Consider the following 23,191-nt stretch of genomic DNA (forward strand, 5'->3'; position numbering starts at 1 on the left):
GAGCCCTTTACCTGTGGAACCTCATTCTATCTCCCGGTAGAAAATGTCAGAATAGAGGTGATAATTGTTGGAAGCCTACACACACCCATACTCACAAATACATACACACACCCATATAAACAAACACACCCAAACACACACACACACACACATTGGGAATGGGTCCAGGAACCCTTTCAAGAGATAAATGTAACTTCAAAAATAAGGTCTGTAAAGGGATGGGAGCCTCACTGGGAAAATCTCAGGGAGGTGATGGTGCCCATGGAATGAAGCAGAAAATGTCAATGAGACTTGTTTTTACCTCTAACAGTAAACCCCTTTGGCTGATGTTTTGCTATTTTGTCTGATCCTGAATTCCACAAGATGACTGGGACCTATAACAGTCAAAATGTCAACGTGCCCACTTAATAAGCATCCTAGAATATCCCAAGTAGCAGTGTGTTAACGGCTAACATTTTCAGGACCCCTAGAAGCTACCCTGGAATGATACTTTTCCAAGAATTTTCTTCCTCCCCTCCCCACAGAGAGGCTGCTTCTCTTCCCCACCCATTTTTCCTTTTCATTCAGAGTCTCCTATCTAGAAGGAAACTTCCCTGGTTCCAGGATTCTTTACAGCTTCCGCAAGATAAATACCGTCTAATAGCTCAGGTCCAGGAGCCTCACCCTTCCTGCAGAGCAGGGCCTCTCCTGGAAAGCAGGAAGGCGGGATGGGAGACTGAAGCTCCTTGAACTCCTGGTCTAAGTAAGGCCAGCTTGGCAGGTCGGGGCTGATTCTTCCAGCCAGGGAGGAGCCTGGGCCGTGACTAACTGCGCTGAGTGTCTTCACGTAGCGGCACGTCCACAGCCTGCCTCTACTTTGCAAAAGTTGAAGTGCATTAAAAAGGTTAAACCCCACTCTCACCCCGTGGCCCCTCTGTTGAAAGCTGCACAAATGCCCTGGTTTGGGTAACTCCGAGGAGGCCTGCCCCCCCCCGGCTCTCGCCTGTATGAAGTGGCATGTCAGTGAGGCTGCTGCAACGCTGATGGGGGTGGGGTGGGGGGGGTGGCATTTCCAATCTGGGTTAAGGAATCCGTTTCTCTCCACCAACTTGTAGGAAACAGGGCACCAGACCAAAAAAAAAATTCTGAGGCGAGGAAAGGACGATGAACAACAGATCTAGAGTCTACTGTTTGCATTTAAACTTTCGTATCAATATATGTGTGTGTACAGAAATATATAAGAAATCTATCATCTATTAAAGAATGGACAAAAAAAAGGAAAAAGAATAAAAAGAACAGAGGAAGTTCTTGCCACTAAAATTCTTTCAGTATTAGCCAACTGGCAGTACTAACTTAATCACATAGGATACATTTTTTTGCCTTTGGCTTAAAGAGAAATTTATTTTTTCACAGTTCCAGAGGCCAGAAGTCCAAGATCAAGATGTTGGCAAGTTTTATTTCTTCTGCGGCCTCTCTCCTTGGCTGGCAGACAGCTGTCTTCTTGCTGTGTCCTCATATGGTCTGTACCCTGTCTGTGTGCTGTCTGTATTCTAATCACTTTTTTTTGTTTGTCTTTTTTGCCATTTCTTGGGCCGCTCCCGAGGCATATGGAGGTTCCCAGGCTAGGGGTCGAATTGGAGCTGCAACCTACACCACAGCTCATGGCAATGCTGGATCCTTAACCCAATGAGCAAGGCCAGGGATTGAACCCGCAACCTCATGGTTCCTAGTCAGATTCATTAACCATTGAGCCACGACGGGAACTCTTTTTTTTTTAACAATAAATTTTTATTCCTATGAAATAACCTATCTGAAATCTAACTCATTCTTAAAACTAAAAAATGGAAAATGAGGAAAATTAAGAAAGTTAGTGACATTTGTCACTAAGGTTGAGGACACACTTAGAAAATACTGGCCATTCAATTTTTCATATATATATTGTGCACTAGGTGATGACGAGATTTTAAAAGTTTGAAAAGGTCAAATTCAGGGATCTGAGGCAGCTTCATAGGAAATGACATTTGGACTGGCTCTTGAAAAAGAAAAAAAATTTTTTCTGGTTTGCAAGCTAACATATGCCCACTGCCCACAATCTTCAACACAGACATTGTAAAAGAAACCCCACCTCCTAAAATGGGCCACTGTTAGATTTTGATGCGCTCCCTTCCTTCTTTTCTTCCTCTCGTTTTCCTTCCTTCCTTCCTCTCTAGCTCCCTCTCCTCCTCTCACTTTTTCATTTAACATTGCAACTTCAGACTGTCTTTAGTCTACTTTTTTTCATATGCTATTACATGGTAAGCATTCTGAGGAACAGAAGTGTTTTTAAAATATGTATTAGTTCCTTATAAATTAGGTCTTTATCCTGGAGTTTCCGTCGTGACTCAGCAGTTAATGAACCTGACTAGGATGCATGAGGACTCGGATTCGATCCTTGACCTCACTCAGTGGGTTAAGGATCCGGTGTTGCCGTGAGCTGTGGTGTAGGCTGCAGATGTGGCTCAGATCTCCTGTTGCTGTGGCTGTGGTGTAGGCCGGCAGCTATAGCTCTGATTCAACCCCTGGCCTGGGAACCTCCATATTCCGCAGGGATGGGAAAAAAAAGATAAAAAATAAAAATAAATAAATTAGGTTTTCATAGAAAAATTAGAAAAGACATGTTTAAAAATGGAGAAAACAAATAAAAAGAAAAAAGTCAGAGTTCCCATCACGGCTCAATGGTTAACAAATCTGACTAGGAACCATGACGTCTCGGATTCGATCTCTGGCCTTGCTCAGTGGGTTAAGGATCCGGGGTTGCTGTGAGCTGTGGTGTAGGTTGCAGACATGGCTCGGATCTGGCGTTGCTGTGGCTGTGGTGTAGGCCAGCGGCTACAGCTCCAATTGGACCCCTAGCCTGGGTATCTCCATGTGCCGTGGGTGCAGCCCTAGAAAAGGCAAAAAGACAAAAAAAGAAAAAGAAAAAAGTCATCTGTCATCTCAGCAAGCAGAGATGATCATTGTATATACATAGGAGTACGACCTTCCAGGGATTTTCTATGCACATAGATACAATGCCTGGCACACAGTAGGCACTCAATAAATGTCTGTTAAATGAAAAGAATGAGTACAAATAAAAAATATGCATACACTTACAAGAATGGAAATTATAGAGCTTTTGAAATACCTTCAGGACAAGATACAGTCTTCTATCCTGACCTATGTCTCTAAACACGGGTCTACACCACTACTGCAAAAACTTCCTTAACTGCTTGATTGATGGTGCGGTAAACTGACAACCAACTTATGACTGCTGGACAATCACACTGCTTGGTGGACGAGAGACTGACAGGTGGGAATGGGCCCTGAGCTGAGACTTCTCAGTGAAGGAGACAATGGCCAACGGCAAAGAGACAGGAAATGCAGGTGGAGTTCAAGAAACAAAAGAATAACAGTTTCACAAAAAGACAGAAGCAATTATCAGACTATATAACTAATTAAAAGACCGAGAAGTTCCTGCTGTCCCGCAACAGGATCGGTGGTCTCTCTGCAGCGCCAAGATGCAAGTTGCATCCCCCGCCTGGCTCAGTGGGTTAAAGCATCCAGTGTTGCACCAGCTGCAGCCCAGGTCACAACTGTGGCTCAGGTCTGATCCCTGGCCCGGGAACTCCATTTGCTGCGGGGCAGTCCCCAAAAAAGACCTAATGGGGTCATGGTGTAAAGGTCTTGATGTGAACCCAATCACAATGACTGTCTCTTAAGGTTTATAATAGGTTATCAAGGACAGTTTACTCATCACAGAACATTTCTGACTCTTTCCTGCAATCTCATGAGGTACCCTCAAGAAGCATTTCGATCTTGGTATGCTTACTGACACATTTTACTAATAGAATGGATGCAAGATACACAAACATCTCTACTCTTCGTGGTGATATGTATCAAAGGAGAGGCTATACAGAGATAACTTGTCTGTTTTTACGTTAGTTAGAGCCTATCGAAGCAAGCAAGACCATCCCACATAAAGTGACAGCATATCATAAAACACTGGCATGATAGAGATCAAACTACACAGCAAAACAAGGAATAAGTCCAGAAAGATTTTAGGGACATGCATTTATACATATGTACACTCAGGAAGGAAGGGTGGAAGGAAGGAGAAAAGGAGGGAGGGAGGAGAAAAAATGGTGCCTGGAGAAATAAAGTAAGGTTTTACAAAGAATTAGGACTTGAACTATGTCTTAAAATAGGTAGGATTTAGACTGTGGGTAGGTAAGGCATTCCTTATATTGGGAACAGTACAGGCAAAGACATGAAGGCCTAATGCACACACAGAGCAGCCACTCAGGTGAACCTAAGAGCAGAGGGAGCAAGGTACACGTTCTTGAGTAATAAGAGGTTACAGAGGTTTGGTAAAAGCTGATTGAAAAATTGTAGAGAGAACACCAAACCAAAGAATACACTATAACTTAAACACTGCCCAAAATGACTTTGGGGATAAATAAACAAAAACACAATTTCAACTGCTAACATACTTTGTGATGAATTGGCCCACTCACTACTTGTTCCCACTTCTTGCTAATCCAGTTCCAGTTTCAACATGGAAAGGTGAAAACCACATCTCCCACATTCCTTTGCAGCTAGGGGTCCAGAGAGGATTTAGATTCCACCAATCAGAGAGCAAAGTGCTGGGGGCCAAGCATCCATCTTGCTGGTACGATTCTAGCAGGTGCAGCAGAGAGCACTGGAGCCAACGACTGTGGCTGTGAATTCCTGACCTCAGTTTGGCTTGAGTGAAGTGTTCTTGGGGCATGCGATTCAAGCAAGGAGAAATCAGCTTCTTGGCTCCCTAGCTTCCTGATGGAGGCACAAGAACCGTCCCCTAGGCCAACTGTGTGATGGTGATCTGCTCATTATTTCTAGACACCTTGCCTAAAGCCTGGTCTGCTTCTTTTCTACCAGTTTTACAGAACTTCGTTCCCTGTATTAAATCTCTTTTGCTTAACACATAGAGAAAGTTCTCTATTAATATGCAGCTAAACTCTGATAGTCTTTATTTTTCTTCCCTTTAAAACGTTTTATTATGACAACTTTTTACATATATCAAAGTGGACAGAACAGAGTAATGAAACCCCATATATCAACTTCGCAATGATCATTTCAGGATAGTGTAGTTGAAGCTTCCCCTCCACCATTACATAGAATTTTTTTCTTTTCTCTTTTTTTCTCTTCTTTCTTTTCTTTTTCTTTCTCTTTCTTTCTCCCTCTCTCTTTCTTGCTTTTTTTCTTTCTGCCACACCAATGGCATATGGAAGTTCTCAGGCCAGGGATCCAATCCGAACCACAGCTGCAACAATCCTCACTACAGCTGCAGCAACACCGGATCTTTAACCCACTGTGCTGGGCCAGGGATCGAACCCAAGTCTCAGCAGAGACCCAAGTGGCTGCAGAAACAATCCTGGATCCTTAACCCACTGCCTCACAGCAGGAGCTCCTCATAGAATTATTTTCTAGCAGATTCCAGTATCCTATCATCTGTGCACATTTCAGCATGTATCTCGAAAAGACCTATTTTTAAAAACAAAACCACCATACCACCTAAAATATAACAAGGATTTCTTAATGATGCTTACTATCTAGTCACGTACACTTGATTTCAAGACTGTTATGAATCAGTATGGATGTTTTATTCCAAAGAAGATGACCACATCTCTAACTCAGTTCCTGAGAATCAGTTATGATCGTTTGGTCAGTAGTTTTGAGAACGTGTTAGACGTGAGGCCAACGATGTCCTGTTCTTCCTGCCATCTCTTCCAGCAACCAACCGAGTCTATTTACACACTTGGGATCCTTGGATCATGGGCTTTCAGATGGTAATAACATGGACCTATGAGCTCAAACAGGCCAAACAGATTATGTCCTGTCCCTACTTTTGGCTAGATTGAATCAACTTGATGTGCTAATTCTAGATTCTGACTCACAACACTGTGTATCTTCTGAGTAACAAAAATGGGAAGTGAATTAATACATTCAAGTTGTAGTCAAAACTTACCAAAACAGTATACTTAAGATTCAGATGTTGCTCTGCATATAAATTATACTCCAACTAAAATAAAAGCTTAAAACTGATACAATCTTGGGAAACTGAGGGTTCTTGGGAGGTGGGGAATAATAAAAATGGCCTTTGGTAGTGAAAGGCTGGGTGCCACTAAGCAATCTCAGAAGAAAAGGTATTTTCTCTCTTCTTTTTTTTTTTTTTTTTTTTTGTCTTTTTAGGGCTGCACCCAGGGCACAGCATATAGAGATTTCCAGGCTAGGGGGGGTCTAATCAGAGCTATAGCTGCCGGCCACAGCCACAGCCACGCCAGATCCGAGCCGCGTCTGCAACCTGCACCACAGCTCACCGTAACGCCGGATCCTTAACCCACTGAGAGAGGCCAGGGATCGAACCCGCAACCTCATAGTTCCTAGTCAGATTCATTTCCATTGCACCCGCAACCTCATAGTTCCTAGTCAGATTCATTTCCATCGCACCACGATGGGAACTCCTATTTTCTCTGTTTTTACTCAAGACTCATGGCTTAACCAGTGCTCACAGTGGCAGCTCTGCCAGGACCTGCTCTCCCACTTTCTTTCTGATGGCTCAGTCAGTCACGCTCAGCTCCACCTCTGGAGTGGACCCTTGGACTACCATCCCTTCCTGTCTTTATTGCCAGCCACCTGAACAACCTGCCTCCTGAACCCAGGCTCCACTGGCAGATTCTGGCTCCACCATTCTGGAGCTGCCTTGAGCCTGGGCAAGTAGGTTAACCTCTCTTCCCCTCAGTTTCCTCATCTGTGAAATGGAGATAAAGTAATACCACCTCATCTAGTCGTTAAAAAGACCCCACGATTGGGTCCCTGTGAGGCACGTGTAACAGTGCCTGGCCTGGTTCTGTAAATCGAGAGTGACTGTCAGCGCTTCTCTTGCCACCACTTCCTAATCAAGGCAAGTGGCCTTTTCTCAGGCCTCCCCCCTTCACCTCCCTGCCCAGGAGGGGGCGCCGTTTCCTGACCCCGCACCGGGCTCCTGACCCCGCACCGGGCTCCTGACCGCCTCCTCCAAGTGCTGCCTCTCAGGCTCCTCCGCCAGGTCCCTTCCTCTCGCACCCCCTCCACGCTGCCGTCCGCACACGCCACATTCTTCCCCTTTTTAAGTGTCCAACCTGATGGGTCAGGCTTCACCCCCGTGAGGGCGTCTTTCAGATCTTTTTTCCCCAGGACTTTTTTCCACTTTACAAAACGAGAATCTCTCTGCATTTTGAAACAGGATCGCCCTCATAAATACTCCGTGATAATGATCACATCACTGAACACGGCACAAGTTTCATCTGTCAACGGAGGAGGCTGGAGGGGAGGGACGGTTTCTCAGCTTCCTTCCTGCGCAGAGGATGTCCCCCGTTCTCCGCGGACCCCGGCGGCCCGGCGGCCCTCTCCACCTGGGTGTCAGCCATGACCTCCGGCGCCGCGGGCCCAAATGCACACGCCGCCCGACCTCACACACCAGCCTTTCTATTTCTGTTCACGATAACGTCCGTTCCCCTCACGCTCAGACTTGGAGCCCGGGTATCTAATCAGTCCCCACGTCCCATCCACATTCTTTCATACCGTCCCTTCCTTCCTCTCATTCCTTCCTTCCGGCTCCCCGGTCCCAGGCTTGGCTTGTCACCAGCCCCCATGCGGAGCCCTACCCTCTCCCATCTACGGATGCAGATTCTTCCTGCAAATCCATGTCTGGCACATTCCTCTTCACCGCCCCCCAGCCAGTCCTAACGGTTCATTCCGATTCCTAATGTCTATAGGATGCAGCTGAATCGCTGGAACCTCACATTCAAAGCCCAGGTGGATCCTGACTCTCCCTTTACATTTCGCTCCCACGGGTTCCCTCGGAACCTTCCATTCCCACGATGGATCTGCTCTCCTGAGTTTTCTGCTTTTGCTCCCACCATCCCCTTGGCCTTGAACATACTCCCCCTTCCCACCCACCCCCCTTTCCCATCAAGCCCATGCCCACTGAAGTACAAGATTTCTCTCAAGGCCCAGCTTGCTGGCTTGCATGCTCTTTTTATTAGTAGTATTATTTCAAACCAACTTTCTCTGCGAGGTCTTTCTTCAATGACTAACCCATGATAGATTATTGTGACGAATTCTTACAGCACCTTGTGAAGATTGCTCACTGGCTTATCAGCAAGGGTTCTAATACGTTTTCATGATCTCTTTATGGAATTACCCTCTTCCCTAATGACATTTTCAGCCACTTGAGGACAGGGACCACAGGTCTCTCAGCTCCCTAGCACACGCGATGGCAACTACGTTAACGATGACGATGCTGACTAACTGAAAAAGGTCACCCACCAGCTATGACTGTGTGTCTACACACAATGTAGCAGCAATCCTCACAAACACCATTTCTCAGGAGAATAAAATAAAAATGAGAAGTTAAAGGAGGCAAAGTGTACAGCCCTACCTCAGAGCTTTCATGAAGTCTGCCACCTCATTTCTTTCTTTCTTTTTCTACATTGGCCGCCCTGCCACATAGGAGCTCCTAGGGCAGGGCTCAGATATGAGCCGCAGCTGTGACCTACACTGCAGCTGTAGCAATGCAGGATCCTTAACCCACGGTGCTGGGCCCCGGGAGTTGAACCTGAGTCCTGGCACTGCAGAGACGCCACCTACCCCACCGGGCCACAGCAGGAACTCCTGCCATCTGATTTCTTTTACTCTGGATCCACGCAAATGCAAATTATGTGAAAAAAAAAATTAAAACTGTAAAGTACTATATAAATGGAAGATATTTATCATTAACATCCCGGTCACTGTGCCTAGAAGCTTTGAGAATGCTTGGCATGATTTCTACAAGCCCAGACAAAGGGTTGCATGAAAGCAGTGCTTCTCAACTGGGGACCATTTCGGCCCATGCTCTCAAGGCACAACCGGTGATGCCTAGAGACATTTTTGGTTGTCACAAGGGAGAGGGTGTTGCCGGCTTCCAGTGGAGAGAGATCAAGGATGCTGTGAAACACTGTACAATAATACACAGGACAGCTTTTCACCACACTGTGTTAGGCGGCCCCCAGCTAGAGGAGTGCCGAGGGTGAGAAGCCTCGTGTTAAAGGAAGCTGACCAGGGAGAGAAGGACTGGCCGTTTCTGCGTGGGGCAGAGAGGGGCTGCTCACCTCCTAGGACAGACTGCCCCCGGCATCCTATTTTATCCACAGAATCCCAACACCTGCTTCTAATGCTCCACAACAACTCTGTTCAGGTTCCCAGGTGATCATTTAAAAAAAAAAAAATCTACTTAACTTTTTAATATTCAATTAGGTAATATATATACATAGTACAACATTCATAAAATATAAAAGAAACTGCAGTAAAAAAAGCCTCCTTCATACCCCCCAGAAGTTCCCACCCATGTTTTCTTCTATAACTTTTATACTTTCCTGTGTTACATTAAATGCTTTAAATCACCCTGATGATCTTTTAAATCTGTTATCAACACACCCAGCCTCTGATGTCCAGGAGTTAACCTACCCATATTCAGATGTTTTGAAACTAGTCTGATTTCTCAAAGACAGAAAAGACCAATTAACTCTAGAAGTTAATAAAGTTAACCTGTAACTCTGGATACAGGAGGACGGACCATATAGTACATGAAAAAGATTGAAGTTTCACTGAATTAAAACAATGAGTGTATTTGAGCAGTGTAAATACTACAGAACCAAAAACCTTTCTCATCAACTGAAAATTCTCAGATTCAAATAATTATGTACTGAGTTTAAAAACAGCCTGGAATATTACAGCCTTTGAAAAATCCTTTTTCTTTGCACATGTATGTTTTTGCCCTAGTAATCTCTCTGAGCAAGAATTACTACTGAACTAAAAACAATGAACAGGAGCTTCTTTTTAAAAAGCCCTAACTGATAACAGTTAAGTCCCAACAAAATACTCTAGGAAAAAACAGAAATAATGACAACTTTAAAGCACCAGAAAGTGGTACATGTAAAGAGGATCACTTATAAATAGAAACATCTAAAATATGCCTTTATTTGAAAACAGAAAATAAAATACAGCACACTATGACTGAATACCAAATGATGTTCCAGTCCTTGGACAAGTTTTTTCTTTTCTCTCGACCTCTGTCCTCTTGCCTTAAAGTAGGAAGTCTGGATTAAATGGCGCGCTCTTAAAGATCTCTCCCAGTTTTAAAATCCTCTAAATTTATGATTCTGTAAACTTGTTCTTATGGATCACTTTCAGAGGGAGGAAGATGGGCTTGTGGACAAGTCTTTTGAAGAGGAGACTTAGACTAATAATCCTCAGCCCTAATCACGCATAGGAATCACCTTGGGAGCTTTAGAAAAACAGTGATAACCTGCCTCCCCACCCCACCCCACCCCCACCAAAACACAGCCCAGTTCCTGGTTTGGTTGGTCTAGGATGGAATCTAAGCATGGATCTTAAATGCTCTGCAGAGGATTCTTTTGTGCTGCCAACATTAAGATCTACTAAGGGTTAAAAACAAATGCAGCCTGAGACCAAGTAGGCAAGATAAAGGAGCAAAGCAGATTGGGTACAAGGAACTGGACAACATGTGTCTCATCTATTTAAGAGGATATCAGACAGATCTTTTGATTTTCTTTTTCAAGAAATGCCAGAAATCCAGGTTCTAAATGAAATTCTGACACTTAAATGTTGGCAACTAATTCCAAATAATTTCAAGAGAACATGGAGGTCACACAAAATATACCCACAGGCTTCATTTGGTTCTACAGCCACCAGTTCGCAATGTAAACAAAACTAGTTTAATACATCAAACCTGACTTTTCCTCTGTGCTCTGTCCTGCCTCTCTCCCACTGGGGGCCTCCTCCTCCCAGACCTTGGATGCTAACCTCTCCCTTTCCCCTTCCTTTCCATTGTCTCTTTCTTTTCCAGCCTTACTCATCACTTCTAAGAGATGGAAATTGAGATCCACACATTAAATCTTTATGTGGTGCTGGCTGCATCACTGGACAGGCGTCCATGCCTGGGAAAATTCAGGTTATGAATTGTAACCTGAGGCTGTGGCTCCAGGATGTCAGCAACTGGTTGGCTTAGTCAAGTCAGGGGGAAAAGCCAGTCAAGCTCATAATTTCACATTACCAAGACTTTATCGAACAGTATATGAAAGTCTTCATTTCCGCTTTTGTTTCACTTGCTTTTGAATCTAAACCACCGCCTATGACAATTAGCCCTGGTGGCATTCTTTAAAAAATTCCCATGTCTGGGCTCCACCCCAGGCCAACCAAATCTGAATGTCCGGAAATGGAGTCTGGACACCCTGTAGCTTTTAAAAGACCCCAAGTGAGTCTCATGGGAAGCCCATATTGATAATCACTAACCTTGACCCACCTCCTAACCCACAGATCTATCAGTGTGTTTAACACTAGCTGATCATCATCTTGAAGAGGTTTTTTGTTTTTCGTGGTTTTGTTTTTTGTTTTTTGTTTTTTTTTTGGCTGTACCTGTGGCATATGTAAGTTCGTGGGCCAGGGGATCAAACTCAAGCTGCAGCTGTGACCTATGTCACAGCTGTTGCAATGATGGATCCTTGAGCCACTGAGCCACAGGGTGGTGGTGGGGCGTAGGGGACAGGGACTCCTAGAAGAGTCCTTTTAACTTGTTCAAGGATATTTTCAGCTCTGTTCTCATTGTATGGTAACAATTCTGTGAGTCAGACAGCTCGGACCCTTTTTTTTTTTTTTTTTTTTTTGTCTGCACATGCAGCATATGGAAGTTCCCAGACTAGGGATCAAATCCAAGTTGCAGTAGCAGCTACAACTGCAGAAATGCCAGAGTAAGGATAGATCCTTCACCCACTGCACCAGACTGGGGATCGAACCTGTGCCACAGCAGAGACAATGCTGGAGGACCCTAAACCTGCTGCACCACAGCAAGAACTCCTCAGACACTATTATTAGCATTGGATAGATAAAAAAATGAGGAATAAAAATGTTAACTGAGGAGTTCCTGCTGTGGCACAACAGGACTGGTAGCGGCTCTGCATAGCGCGTTAAAGGAGCCGGCATTGCCACAACAGCAGCTGAAGTTGCAGCTGTGGCCCGGACCTGATCCCTGGCCTTGGGACTCCATATGCCATGGGGGCGGCAAAAAAATTAAAAATTAAAAAAAAAAGTTAACTCAGGAGTTCCCGTCATGGCTCAGTGGTTAACGAATCCGATTAGGAACCATGAGGTTGCGGGTTCGATCCCTGGCCTTGCTCAGTGGGTTAACGATCCAGCGTTGCCGTGAGCTGCGATGTAGGTCACAGACGCAGCTCAGATCCTGCGTTGCTATGGCCCTGGTGTAGGCCAGCAGCTACAGTTCTGATTAGACCCCTAGCCTGGGAACCTCCATATGCTGCGGGAGCTGCCCAAGAAATGGCAAAAGGACAAAAAAAAAAAAAAAAAAAAAGTTAACTCAGTTACCCAAGTGGACCCACCTAAGTGTTTGCAAAGACATGTTGTAGCTTCACCAGAGGCAGAGTTCCTTGATTACAACCTGGATGCTTGCAGTTTTCCCAAACCATGGTGCTTCCCTATCACTGAATTCCTTTACTCTTAGTAAGTAACCCTAACACACAGGTGATGAGTAGAAACCAATGAAAAAGGTGAAATCAACTTTCACAAATACGTGTCATGACGTCTTAATGAGACTCAATTTAGGGTCAGTGCTCTAAGGTGTCTTTCTGTAAAGTCTATGATGTTATTTGGAATATGCTCACCTTTCGTAGACACATTCTCTTAGAGACGGAAAAGATTCAGATAATTTCTATTAAGATGTTATTTTCAGGAAAGTGTTTTAAAATGATTAAATATTCATTGACCAGTAGAAGTAGAGGGAGCTTTCCTGATCAACTTTCCCCACCCCCTCTGAGAGATGAGAAACCAGAAGTCCCTTTTAATTCAGTATGTGTGGAGCACTAACACTGTGCCAAGCACTTCGTATCCATTATCTTCACTCAACCTTCAGGGTAACTCACTATGATGGGTACAATACCATCGATACCATCATTATCATCATTCCCATTCAAATGAGAATGGGGAAAAAAAAAAAAAAACCCTGAGGCTCAGAGATGCTGAACAACTTGCCCAAGGTCCCCGGGGCTGGTAAGTTGAGACCTGGCATTTACATTTGATACAAAGTATATGGCCTTACTCTCCCAAGGTGATCGGTGAACACTTATGTGAAGAGGTAGAGAAGTGGCATTTGGGCTAAGCCTTCACAAATAGCACTTCCGTAGGCCTTCCAGTTTGCAATCAACATCACTATGGAGGGAGATGAGTGACAGGGAGGGCATGGGGTGAACAGGGAGAAAGAGGTGGGAAGAGGTAAGGAGCAGATTGTGGAGGGTCCTGCGTGTCCGGCTCAGGGACTAAAATTTCAATTACAGGCAGTGGAAACACACTGAAGGTTTTTAGAAGCAAGGTCATTTTAAAATGAGTTTCAAAAATATAGATCACATGGAAGGGTCAAGACTGAATTAGGGAAGCAGAGCTTGGAGTGGAGGAGACCCACTAGAAGCCCATCGCACCTCCTTTGCCATGCACTGTGCTTGCATCCACTCCCTGGAGGGCTGGTTTCTTCAAGGCACCTACATATCTAGTTCATGGTTCTTCTATTCTGACCCACTGCTGCCACTTGCCCTGTCCAGGTCAGGTGTCAGAGACCTGAACCTGGGCAGTGGGGAGAAGCTGAGAAGACAGGTTTGTGCAGGGGCCAAAAGTGGAGAGAAGAGAGAAGGAGAAGCAGAGTAGAAAAAGACTCTGATGTTTCAACTTAGCAGGGGAACAAATAATGACATATAGAAAGAAAGAGGTGGTCAACAGTAACAGAAAGAGGTGAACAGGATGTTTTGGCCAAGATCTCAGTCCAACGGGCATTTATTAAGCAGCTACTCTGGGCTGGGCATTAGGGGAACAACAGTGACTAAGACTGGTTTTTGCCCTCACATAGCACCCAGAGGGAGGAAAAGACCTGGCCTCCTAGTTTCAGGACAAGTATGCCCTGTCCCCCAGGCCCTCCTAGAGGGTCATCTATCTCAAGCATCCTACCCCATCACATGATCTTGTTTTATTTCTTCACTGCAGGACCAAATCTTCAAAATTAATTTCTAGGTGCATTTATTGTCTGTTTTCCCCAGGAGAATGGAAGTCTCACAGAAACAGGAACTTGATCTTAGTTGCTATGGGTGCCACATAAACCTTCAGTAGGAAACACTTACTGAATACTTTGGGGTGGGGGGAGTGAATAAACCTCAAGTTTAATACCTCAAGCCAAACTAAGTGAGTTTTACAAGGCGATATACTGAGAACTGCGGAGGAAAAAAAAAAACAAAAAAAAAAACATTTTGAGGTTGGGGTTCAAACCAAATTCCAGGAGGCCCACCATGGATCAGAGAGAGCCCCATTTTGGCCGTTCTGCATGAATTCCAGCCATACCCACCCCGCCAGAGACGTTTTACAATGAGGCCAGCCAGCCACCTAGCTCAGGTTTTATTTCCGTTGTCCTTCTGACGTCAGAAAAAGCACGAGTTGCTGCACAGTTTCTTCTATCAAGGTGACAAATTACAGGCTTGCTGGGCCTTGCAGTCTGCAAACCATAGATTTAGTCTCTCCTCCCCTCTACGTTAAAAAATTTTAAACCCACGGCAGAGATGCCAGATCCCTTCCCAAATGCAAATACATAACGTTTCCTCTCGCTGGGGTCTTTTCCCCTCTACTACACACATCCCAGGGATTCGACTGCGATAGTATACGATCCTGGTGGCAGTTAGATTTTCACCGGAGAACCAGCGCTATGAAAACTGGGTCCGCGCCGCAGAGGGCGACACAAAGGACTCTAGATTGTAGCACCACCTTCCCAAGCCGAAGACAGCCTGTGAACGGCACCAGAAGCGCCGTGACGCTCTTACCGCGAAATTCTTTTTGCCGCCATATGTACTTACTTGTGCCTTCTTCACTGTCTACGGTTCAGCCCAAGCCCTGGGCCGGGCGGTTCCGCAGGGAAGCGACGCCCAGGCAGCCCCGTAACCTGGGGGTCCCAGTGGATGCTGAGGCTCCCGATGCTCCGGGAAGCGGATTGCCGCGGTGGGGACGCGCACTAGGGCGAAGGAGCGTTTTCCTTCCAGCACTGCTGGCGGCGAGGTTAAAGGCCTTTTGTGGCCACCTTTAGGGACCTGAGCGAGATGCAGGGCTTGGGAGAGGAGGTGGGAATGGAGGAGACGAGGATCCTCCGAGCCCCGGCCCCCGTGCAAGCGGTGGCCTTTTGTTCGTCAGCTCCAGCAGATCCCAGCTCTCAGAAAACCGCAATTCTCCTTTTCTCCCCTTCTTTGTTTGGGAAAGAACCTCTTCGGGGCGGGAAAGGGCAGTGAGTCACTGCCAGCATCCTTTAGTAATGCTCCCCGCCCCGCATCCTCCCACTCCTCTCGGTTACTGAGAGCCGGGCAGAGCTCGAGAAGGGCCGGCACGCGTGCTCCTGTTTACTCCCGCTCCGCGCCTCCGCTCCCCAGGCCAGCAGCCAGTCCCTAAGACCCAGTCGGCCGCACGCAACCCCCCGGAAACATCACATGTCCTCCTTAGGGCCCTGCAGACACAGGAAATTCCCCGCAAATGCCCGGCATTCATACACTCCTCGGGTACGCAGTCTCGCCCTCATGTCGGCTGCGCTCTCCCCCGCGTGGTCCCTGATCCTCGTATAATTTAACCAGATCTGGTGCCACAATCTGCCACTCTGAAAACAAGACCCCAGAAGTAAGCCACAGCCCACTCAAAGGTGAAATCGGGCTCCGGCGCCTCCTTACTCTGCTGCGGGCAGTCAGAAGAACCGGAGTTCTGGACTTTTCCTAAAGGCAAAAATCCCAACGCATCCCGCACAGCCGCGCACTCCTTCCTTTCACGCCGCATGGATGACTTCTGCGTTACCGTCTCCTCTCACATCTAAAACATCCCTTCCCCTCCCCGCCGCCACTCCCTCAGCTCTCCCGGGGAGTGGAAAATCGCCTTACCTGGGATAATAAAGGGAAAAGTGGCGAAGGGAGACGTCAAGATATCCGCCCTTCCGGGCTTTTCCCCCGGCGAGCGATGTCCTTTGTGTCAAGGTCTGGCTGCTTCGACGGGGAAAAGGTGGCCTCCGTCAGCCAGAGTTGGGCGGGGAGGCTCGGCGTGGCGTGGCGGGAGGAAGGTGAAGGGCGGCGACCTTCAGGAGGAGCGGTGTGGCTGCCCCAGCCTGCGCTCTCTTGGCTCTCTCCTCCTCCTTTTGGGGCCGATTGCATCAGAAGCTCCCCCCACGACCAATCCCCATCCACACAGTGTTCGCCAGCCTCACACTTACATCCACACGCTCGACCGCTGAGGGTCCCGAGTCGCAGTCATTCTCCTACAGGGGGGCGCGTCGCCCTGGCGCAACCATGGCTCGTGATGGTTTAGCGGGGAAAGTCAGGCTATTCCTCCTCGTCCCGTGAGCCGTCGCCTCTGCTCTTGCGCGCCCGCTCTTTAACCGAAGCTGCGTGTCTCTGAGCGGTGCCCGTCACATGGTGACCCCGCCGGCGGCCGCCCCTTGCAGCCTCCCGGTCGCAGCCCGCTGAGGATGCAGCGACCGCAGCTGGCGGAGACTGAGCATCATCGCAAGAGGCAGGCAGGGGTTGCGAACGCGCGTGTGCTGGGCGCGCCGGCGGTGGCACCGGGAGCGGAGGCTGCGCGCAGCCTGGACACCTGCCCCACGCCCTCCTGGGGCCGGGCAGCAAGCCAGAACCCAGTCGCGGCGGCGGCTGGAGACCCGGAGCCCTCGGGGATGGAGATGGGGGTTGCTGAGGGGGTTCGGAAGGAGGCCAGGAGGGCTGGTGGCTTGGGGGGCGAGGGGCGCGTTTGGGATACGCCAGGGCCGAGCGGGGACGCGCTAGCGCGGGAGTTGCATTGTGGGAAGGGAGCTGGGAGAGGATGGCGGCCGGAGTGGTGGGTCCGCGCGTAGCCCCGCGAGTCACGGGCAGCGAGGGAACGGCGTGTCGGCTCCCGGGACAGCAACAAAATACCGGGGTTGCCGGGGGTGGGGGCGAAGTGGCCAGAGCCCCGGGGCGCGCCAGCACCCCTGGACACCCTTTGTGCGTAACCCGCCGACGGAGGCGCCTCCCCTCTTCCGGATACCTCGCCAGCCCTCCCCGAGATCTGTGCTGGGGGACTTTCTTTGGGGGATTGGTGATTTTGCTGGACTGCAGGTGGGCTTCGGCCCGCGGGGAGACCCCACGTGATCCCGGCCCTGGGGCCCGGCGCGTCTGGGTTCACGGAACCGGGCGCTCGAAATCGGGGGTCAGCGTGGGGCGAGAGAGCAGGTTGGAGGAGACTGGGACAGCTGGGCCCGTTTCCCTTTCTTTTGCTCTCTCTTTGTTCCAGGCACAGCTCCTTTGCACTGACTGGACACTTCCTTGTAGGGACGTGTGTTTCCTTAAAATGGCGACAGGAAATCCCACCTGCGCGCCAGCCAATTAGACTGTCAGCACCGCGCGAATTTGCGGGGTGGAAACTCGAGCCTTTTATTGACGGGAATGGTTCCGTCTCCGTGTTCCATCAAAACAGGAAAGGGAAGGTGAATCATCATTCAAAAATTAACCTACCTGGAGAATTTCAAGCGGGCAGACCGAGTAGTCTGTGCCATGGAGGGGCTATGGTTTTTTTAATCATCGCTGGAAAAACGAGAGAACAACCACACTCCTCACAGCTGACTAAAATCCTCATTGCCTCGGATGGCATTAAATGGTCTTCATTAGTTCAACGGGGAATGTCTGAGAACCACCTTCAGAAGGCCCGCTCTTGAATAAACCCAAGAAACTGAAAGGCAGGGCAAATAGTAGGAGGAAGGTGGTGGACAGCCTCGCCCCCACAGACCTGCGATGAATTCTGCCTGACACTGCTTCTCTCACCTGCTTCGCTTTTGTCCTTAGTTCTGTTTCCCAATTTGTTAAAAAAAAAAAAAAAAAAAAAAAAAAAAGAGGGTTAGTGCTACCACATCATACCAATATTCTACAAGTCACCAAAAAAAAGTTGGTTCTTCTCCTCCTTCCTTCCTAGAGGAAGTTAATTTAGAAAGAAATTACCCATTTTTAAGTAGTGTGCACCTTGCAGGGAAGAGATCATTCTTATTATGAATAAGGTAAGAGATCTGAATAGGCTAAGTAGGTAGAGGGCAAGCATCACTCCATAAGCCTGTCGAGATGTTTACCTTATTGAGCAGAATGTGTATCTGCCAGATACAGCATGTGTAGCTGATCTCAAGCTTCTCTTTTGATGACAGTTTTAACTTATTTGTTCATTTCTGTGCACCCAAGACTGCAGCTGAGGAGCATTTTTCCAATTGGACTCAGTGGTGATGAATGGGACTTCAGTCCTTGCCAGCTACTGCGTTAAGCACTTTATATGTAAATATTATCACATTTCATCCTTCCAGCTACTCAAGTGTTACCTTGTTTGTATAAACAAGAAAGCAGGTTTGAAGAGACTGTGTTGGACATGTTCACTTAAGACAATAAGTGGTGAAAGAGGATGTGAGAGAAGTGATTCCTGTTCAGGTCTGAATTCAAAGTCCGCGCTCAGGCTTATCCAGGATGCTACAGCCATTTGCAACTAGCCACTCTCGGACCTCAAAGAGTGTGGAAAGAACTTCACCCCTTATCTGAATGTTAGTTGACAACTGGAACTGGAGTGTAGACATCAACACTGAGGCTGAAGTGGAGACGCCGGCTGCTGTAGGGACTGTAGATGGGGAGGAAAGTGGGGGTGGGGTTCAGGACAAGTACCCCATCACTTCAGTGAGACTTACCCTTCAGGCTACTTGTGGGGGAAACTTTCTTTCAGAGGTCCTTTCAGTAGCTCGGCGCTTAAACCCAGTTGCTGTGGTCTCGAATGGGGGCAAGGGGTGTCACAGTGATGCTGCTGCTGCTCACTGTGTGCTTCCCCGAGAGACAAACAACAGGATAAGCACCTTACAGATGGTCCCTCATTTAATCCTCCCATCATTCCTAAGAGGTGCAGACCGTCCTAATCCCTGATTCACAGGCTCGGGAGTTTATTCCGCGTCCACTCAGCAATAATTGGCAGATCTAGGTCTTGCATCCAGAGCTGACTTCAAAGCCAGCTCTAAAATGTTCCTTTTATGCTGAAACAACCCTCTTCGGAGGGCCAGGAGGCAGGATGGGTACCAACCCCTCTACCTTCATATGAGGACCACTGCCCTGTTTCCAGAGAGCCCAGGGAGCCAGTTTGCTCTGTCATAGGTTTGCGAGCCCCAAGGCCTTTTTTTTTTTTTTTCTTTTTCTTTTTACTGCACCCAGAGCATGCAGAAGTTCCCCAGGCCAGGGCTCAAACCCGTACCACAGTGGCAGCCCAGTCCACTGCAGCGACAACTCTGGATACCTAACCTGCTAAGCCACATGGGAACTCCCCTCGGGCCATTTTTTAAAAATAAATTTTGGGGTTCCCATCGTGGCGCAGTGGTTAATGAACCCGACTAGGAACCATGAGGTTACGGGATCGATCCCTGGCCTGGCTCCGTGATCTAGCATTGCTGTGAGCTGTGGTGTAGGTCGCAGACACAGCTCGGATCCCGAGTTGCTGTGGCTCTGGCGTAGGCCAGTGGCTACAGCTCCGATTGGACCCCTAGCCTGGGAACCTCCATATGCCGCAGGTGCGGCCCTAGAAAAGACAAAGAAAAAAAAAAGACAAAAAAGTAAAGTAAAAAAATTAATTTTATTAGACCACAGTTGACTTAGAAAGTTGTGTTCATTTCAGGGGTACAGCAAAGTGAACTGGTTATACACATACATATCTGTTCTTTTTCAGATTGTTTTCCCATATAAGTTATTACACGGTATTGAATAGATTACCCTGTGCTATGCAGTAGATCTTGTTACCTATCTCTTACATACGGGAGTGTGTATGTGTCAATCCCAACCCCAAAGTTATCCCTCCCGCCCCACATTTCCCTTTGGTAACCATGAATTTGGTTTCTAAATCTTTGAGGCTAAATCTTTTGAGGTTGTTTTGTAAGTTCTTTTGTGTCAGTTTTTGTTAGCTTCCACAGATTAGTGATCTCATATAATATTTGTCTTTTTCTCTCTGACTTAGTGTGATAATTTCTATGTCCGTCTATGTTGCTGCAAATGGCATTTTTCATCATTTTTATGACTGGGTAATATTGCATTGTATATATGTACCATTTCTTCTTTATCAAATCCTCTTTTGATGGACATATAGGTTGCTTCCATGTCTCCCCAAGACCATTTTTAATACTATCTGATATTATTGTGGACCTTTGCAATTGAGTAGATTTCCCAAAATGATACTCAGGTAATTAGGACACCTGAACGGGTTTTTCTGTGGGTGGCCTTATGGAACTGACCAAAGAAAAATTCTGTATCTGCTCTGAAAGTGAAGCTGTAGTTTAAAAGGGGAATTAAATCACCTCATGATAACATGGGCATTTTCTAATAGTTCCATTGGTCCTTTCTGGATGGTTGCAGGAAGGAGAGGCAGCTTTGTGAAGAAAGATCAATCACATCCCAAAGAAGATTCAGCCTGAAGTTAAGCCACACCTGTTCCTGTCCCAGCTTCGCTTTGTGCTTATAGGCTGCACCTGTTCCCCATCTGAGTTGCCCAATAGGATGGCTGTGTGCTTCCAGAGAAAAGGTGTTTCCTCCTTAGGTTTTCCAAGCTGTCCAAATATATCTGAATATATCTGGTCTGATGCCAGCAGACTTAATATGCATGAATTTTGAGTAATAGCATCAAAATTGTCTTGTGAATATGTATAGGTTTTGTCTTTTAAATCAGTTATAAGACAGTCTGAATTTTGACAATGATGAAAAATGGAAAGGTCAGTGGGTGCCATTATTGCCGAATAAGCGCCCAAACATGTCCTATTTGTAACAGAAGTAGTACAGCCATCTACGAAAAAAAAAATCTTACCTCATTAGAAAATAAGTTATTTGTTCTGAAATAGGTATTTTATTCCTATTCATAGAGTCTGCCCTAAAGCAACAGATGGTCTTTAAAATTTTTAGTTATTCTTTGGATGGAAGTAATCTCACTTCTTTGCCTGATTAACCCTTTTTACTAACTTTGATGTTCCCTGGATCTCTTCCATAGATGAAAATATTTTGACAATAGGAGTCAGTTAAAGCAGCCACAGCAAAAAGGAAATTTGCAGCTAAAGGAGTTGTCAATTGTCTGGGCCATCCTTCTGCAGATATGCTGCGTGTCTTAACTGTCCTTGGTAACACTGTGACGGGGCCTGCTGTCCCCTCTTCTAGCATCACAATGAATAGTCTACGTCACCAGATTTGTAATTGGCTCTGGCAGGAGGGAAACAAGTGACTCTAAACTGAATTTAAATTCTAATTCCAGAGCAGGCCTCTTAAAAAAAAATGTCTACTGTTTTTTATTTCAGCCCAGGTTAGCTTTGCAGGGTCACTTTTATTTTTTATCTGTTGGGGAGCAGGGGGGTAGTAGGGTTCCTTAAGTATTGTAACTACAGTCTTATTCATTCAAGCTGAAGAACCAGAGCCAGTGTCCATCCCAGAAGTTAAAACTGGGGTCTAATTTACCTGACACTGATGCATTGTTATGGGGATCAAGTTGAGTGGATCTCCCTCACTTGTTACCAAATGAGATGATGATAGATGATACCCGTCTGATGACCACATGACTCCATGACTCCAGAGTAGTCAACACAATGCTTAGTACATAATAAGTGCACAAGAAATGGTATCTGTTACTATTTTGCACACTTTGCAGAAATAGGCACAGGGCATTGAATTTCTAAAGCCCAAGTTTGTAGGCACAAGGTATTGTGTTATGCTCACTCCATACTGAAACAGCAGACTAAGCCACTCCTCAATTACCATTCCTCCCACTGTGGGGATAAGGAGAAAATGTATTTATTAGAGAATAGCTAGTCCTCCATGTTAACTCCAAACCTTACCTTTAAAGTGAGAAAGGGAAGTTTAGGCTCTACATTAAGAAAATACTAATTAAAAAGTAGTGTCTACAAATGAACTTATCTACGAAACAGAAACAGACACACGGATATAGAGAACAAACTTGTGATTGCCGAGGGGGAGGGGGTGTGTGGAAGGGATGGGTTGGGAGACTGGGAGGTTGGGATTAGCAGATGCAATTATATATATAACAGATAAACAACGAGTTCCTACTGTATAGCACAGGGAGCTGTATTCAGTATCTTGTGATAAACCATAATGGAAAAGAATATGAATATATATGTATATACATATGAATCATTTTGCTGTACAGCAGAAATTAATACAACATGTAAATCATGAATAAAATAAATTTTTTTTCAAACAAGGAAGTGTTCCACAATTGAGTATAACATCTACACTTCTTCATGGTGCTGATATAAGTTCATACAACATTTTGTGAGGTAGCAATTTAGTGCTTAACAATGTGGGCTCTGAAGCCAAATTTTCTGGGTTCTAATCCTGGCTCCACACCCTACTAGCTCTGTGAACTTGTGTGACTGACTTAATTTCTCTGTGCCTCAGTTTCCTCATCTTTAAAATGGAAATAAACAATAATACCTACCTTGTATGGTTATGTAGAATATATGTATTAATATATGTAAACACTTAAAATAGTCCACAATGTATCCGAGGTATTTAATAAATAATATTAATTATTACTGGAAAGTAATTTGGCAATAAACAGGAAAAACTTAGATTCCACTAGTGTCACTTCTGGGAATCTGCACACACACAAAATTGATCGGTACAAGGATATACATGTGTGTGTAGCTTGGAGAAATCTATTCAATATCTGTGATAGCCTATACGGGAAAAGAATCTGAAAAAGAATGGAGATATGGCTGATTCACTTTGTTGTACACCTGAAAATAACACATTATAAATCATCTATGGACCAATAAAATGTATTTTAAAAAGTACACAAAGTTGTTCATGAATAGCACAGAACATAATGGCACAGTTTTTGGAACCAGGAAAGTAAAGATAAAAAGCATGTTTAAAAGTATTCATTCAAAGCAAGGAAAACACAAATTTATAGATGACAGATCCAAATTAAATACTCAGGTGGGTTAGGCTGGGGAGACCTATAAACCCGTGGAGATACTTGGAATAACAAAATGCAAGTCTGGCTGTTC

General features: G+C 46.1%; 2 protein-coding genes across 5 annotated transcripts in view; one reads left to right on the top strand and one right to left on the bottom strand.

The window, feature by feature from the left end:
* SLC38A1 (solute carrier family 38 member 1) overlaps positions 1-16,279 on the bottom strand; it is a 71,710-nt gene extending 55,431 nt beyond the window's left edge. For 2 of the 4 annotated variants that reach the window (XM_003355629.5, XM_084957220.1), the window contains exon 1: positions 16,035-16,279. The gene's annotated coding sequence lies outside the window, so the exon portion shown is untranslated. Of the gene's footprint in view, positions 1-14,975 lie in introns of all 4 variants that reach the window. The other 2 variants (XM_084957219.1, XM_084957218.1) reach the window with 2 other exon arrangements.
* A 114-nt stretch (positions 16,280-16,393) lies between these two features.
* Positions 16,394-22,617, top strand: LOC110260812 (uncharacterized). The gene has a single exon (XM_084957252.1). It carries the CDS (start codon positions 16,616-16,618, stop codon positions 16,994-16,996), a length of 381 nt encoding a protein of 126 aa, XP_084813378.1. The 5' UTR covers positions 16,394-16,615; the 3' UTR covers positions 16,997-22,617.
* Positions 22,618-23,191: the final 574 nt, after the last annotated feature.

The sequence above is a fragment of the Sus scrofa genome, chromosome 5, assembly GCF_054392235.1.
Source record: "Sus scrofa isolate SSC_HxYL_T2T_F1_AM1 chromosome 5, Sscrofa_HxYL_maternal_Yorkshire_Landrace_v2.0, whole genome shotgun sequence".
NCBI classification, from domain to species: Eukaryota; Metazoa; Chordata; class Mammalia; order Artiodactyla; family Suidae; genus Sus; species Sus scrofa.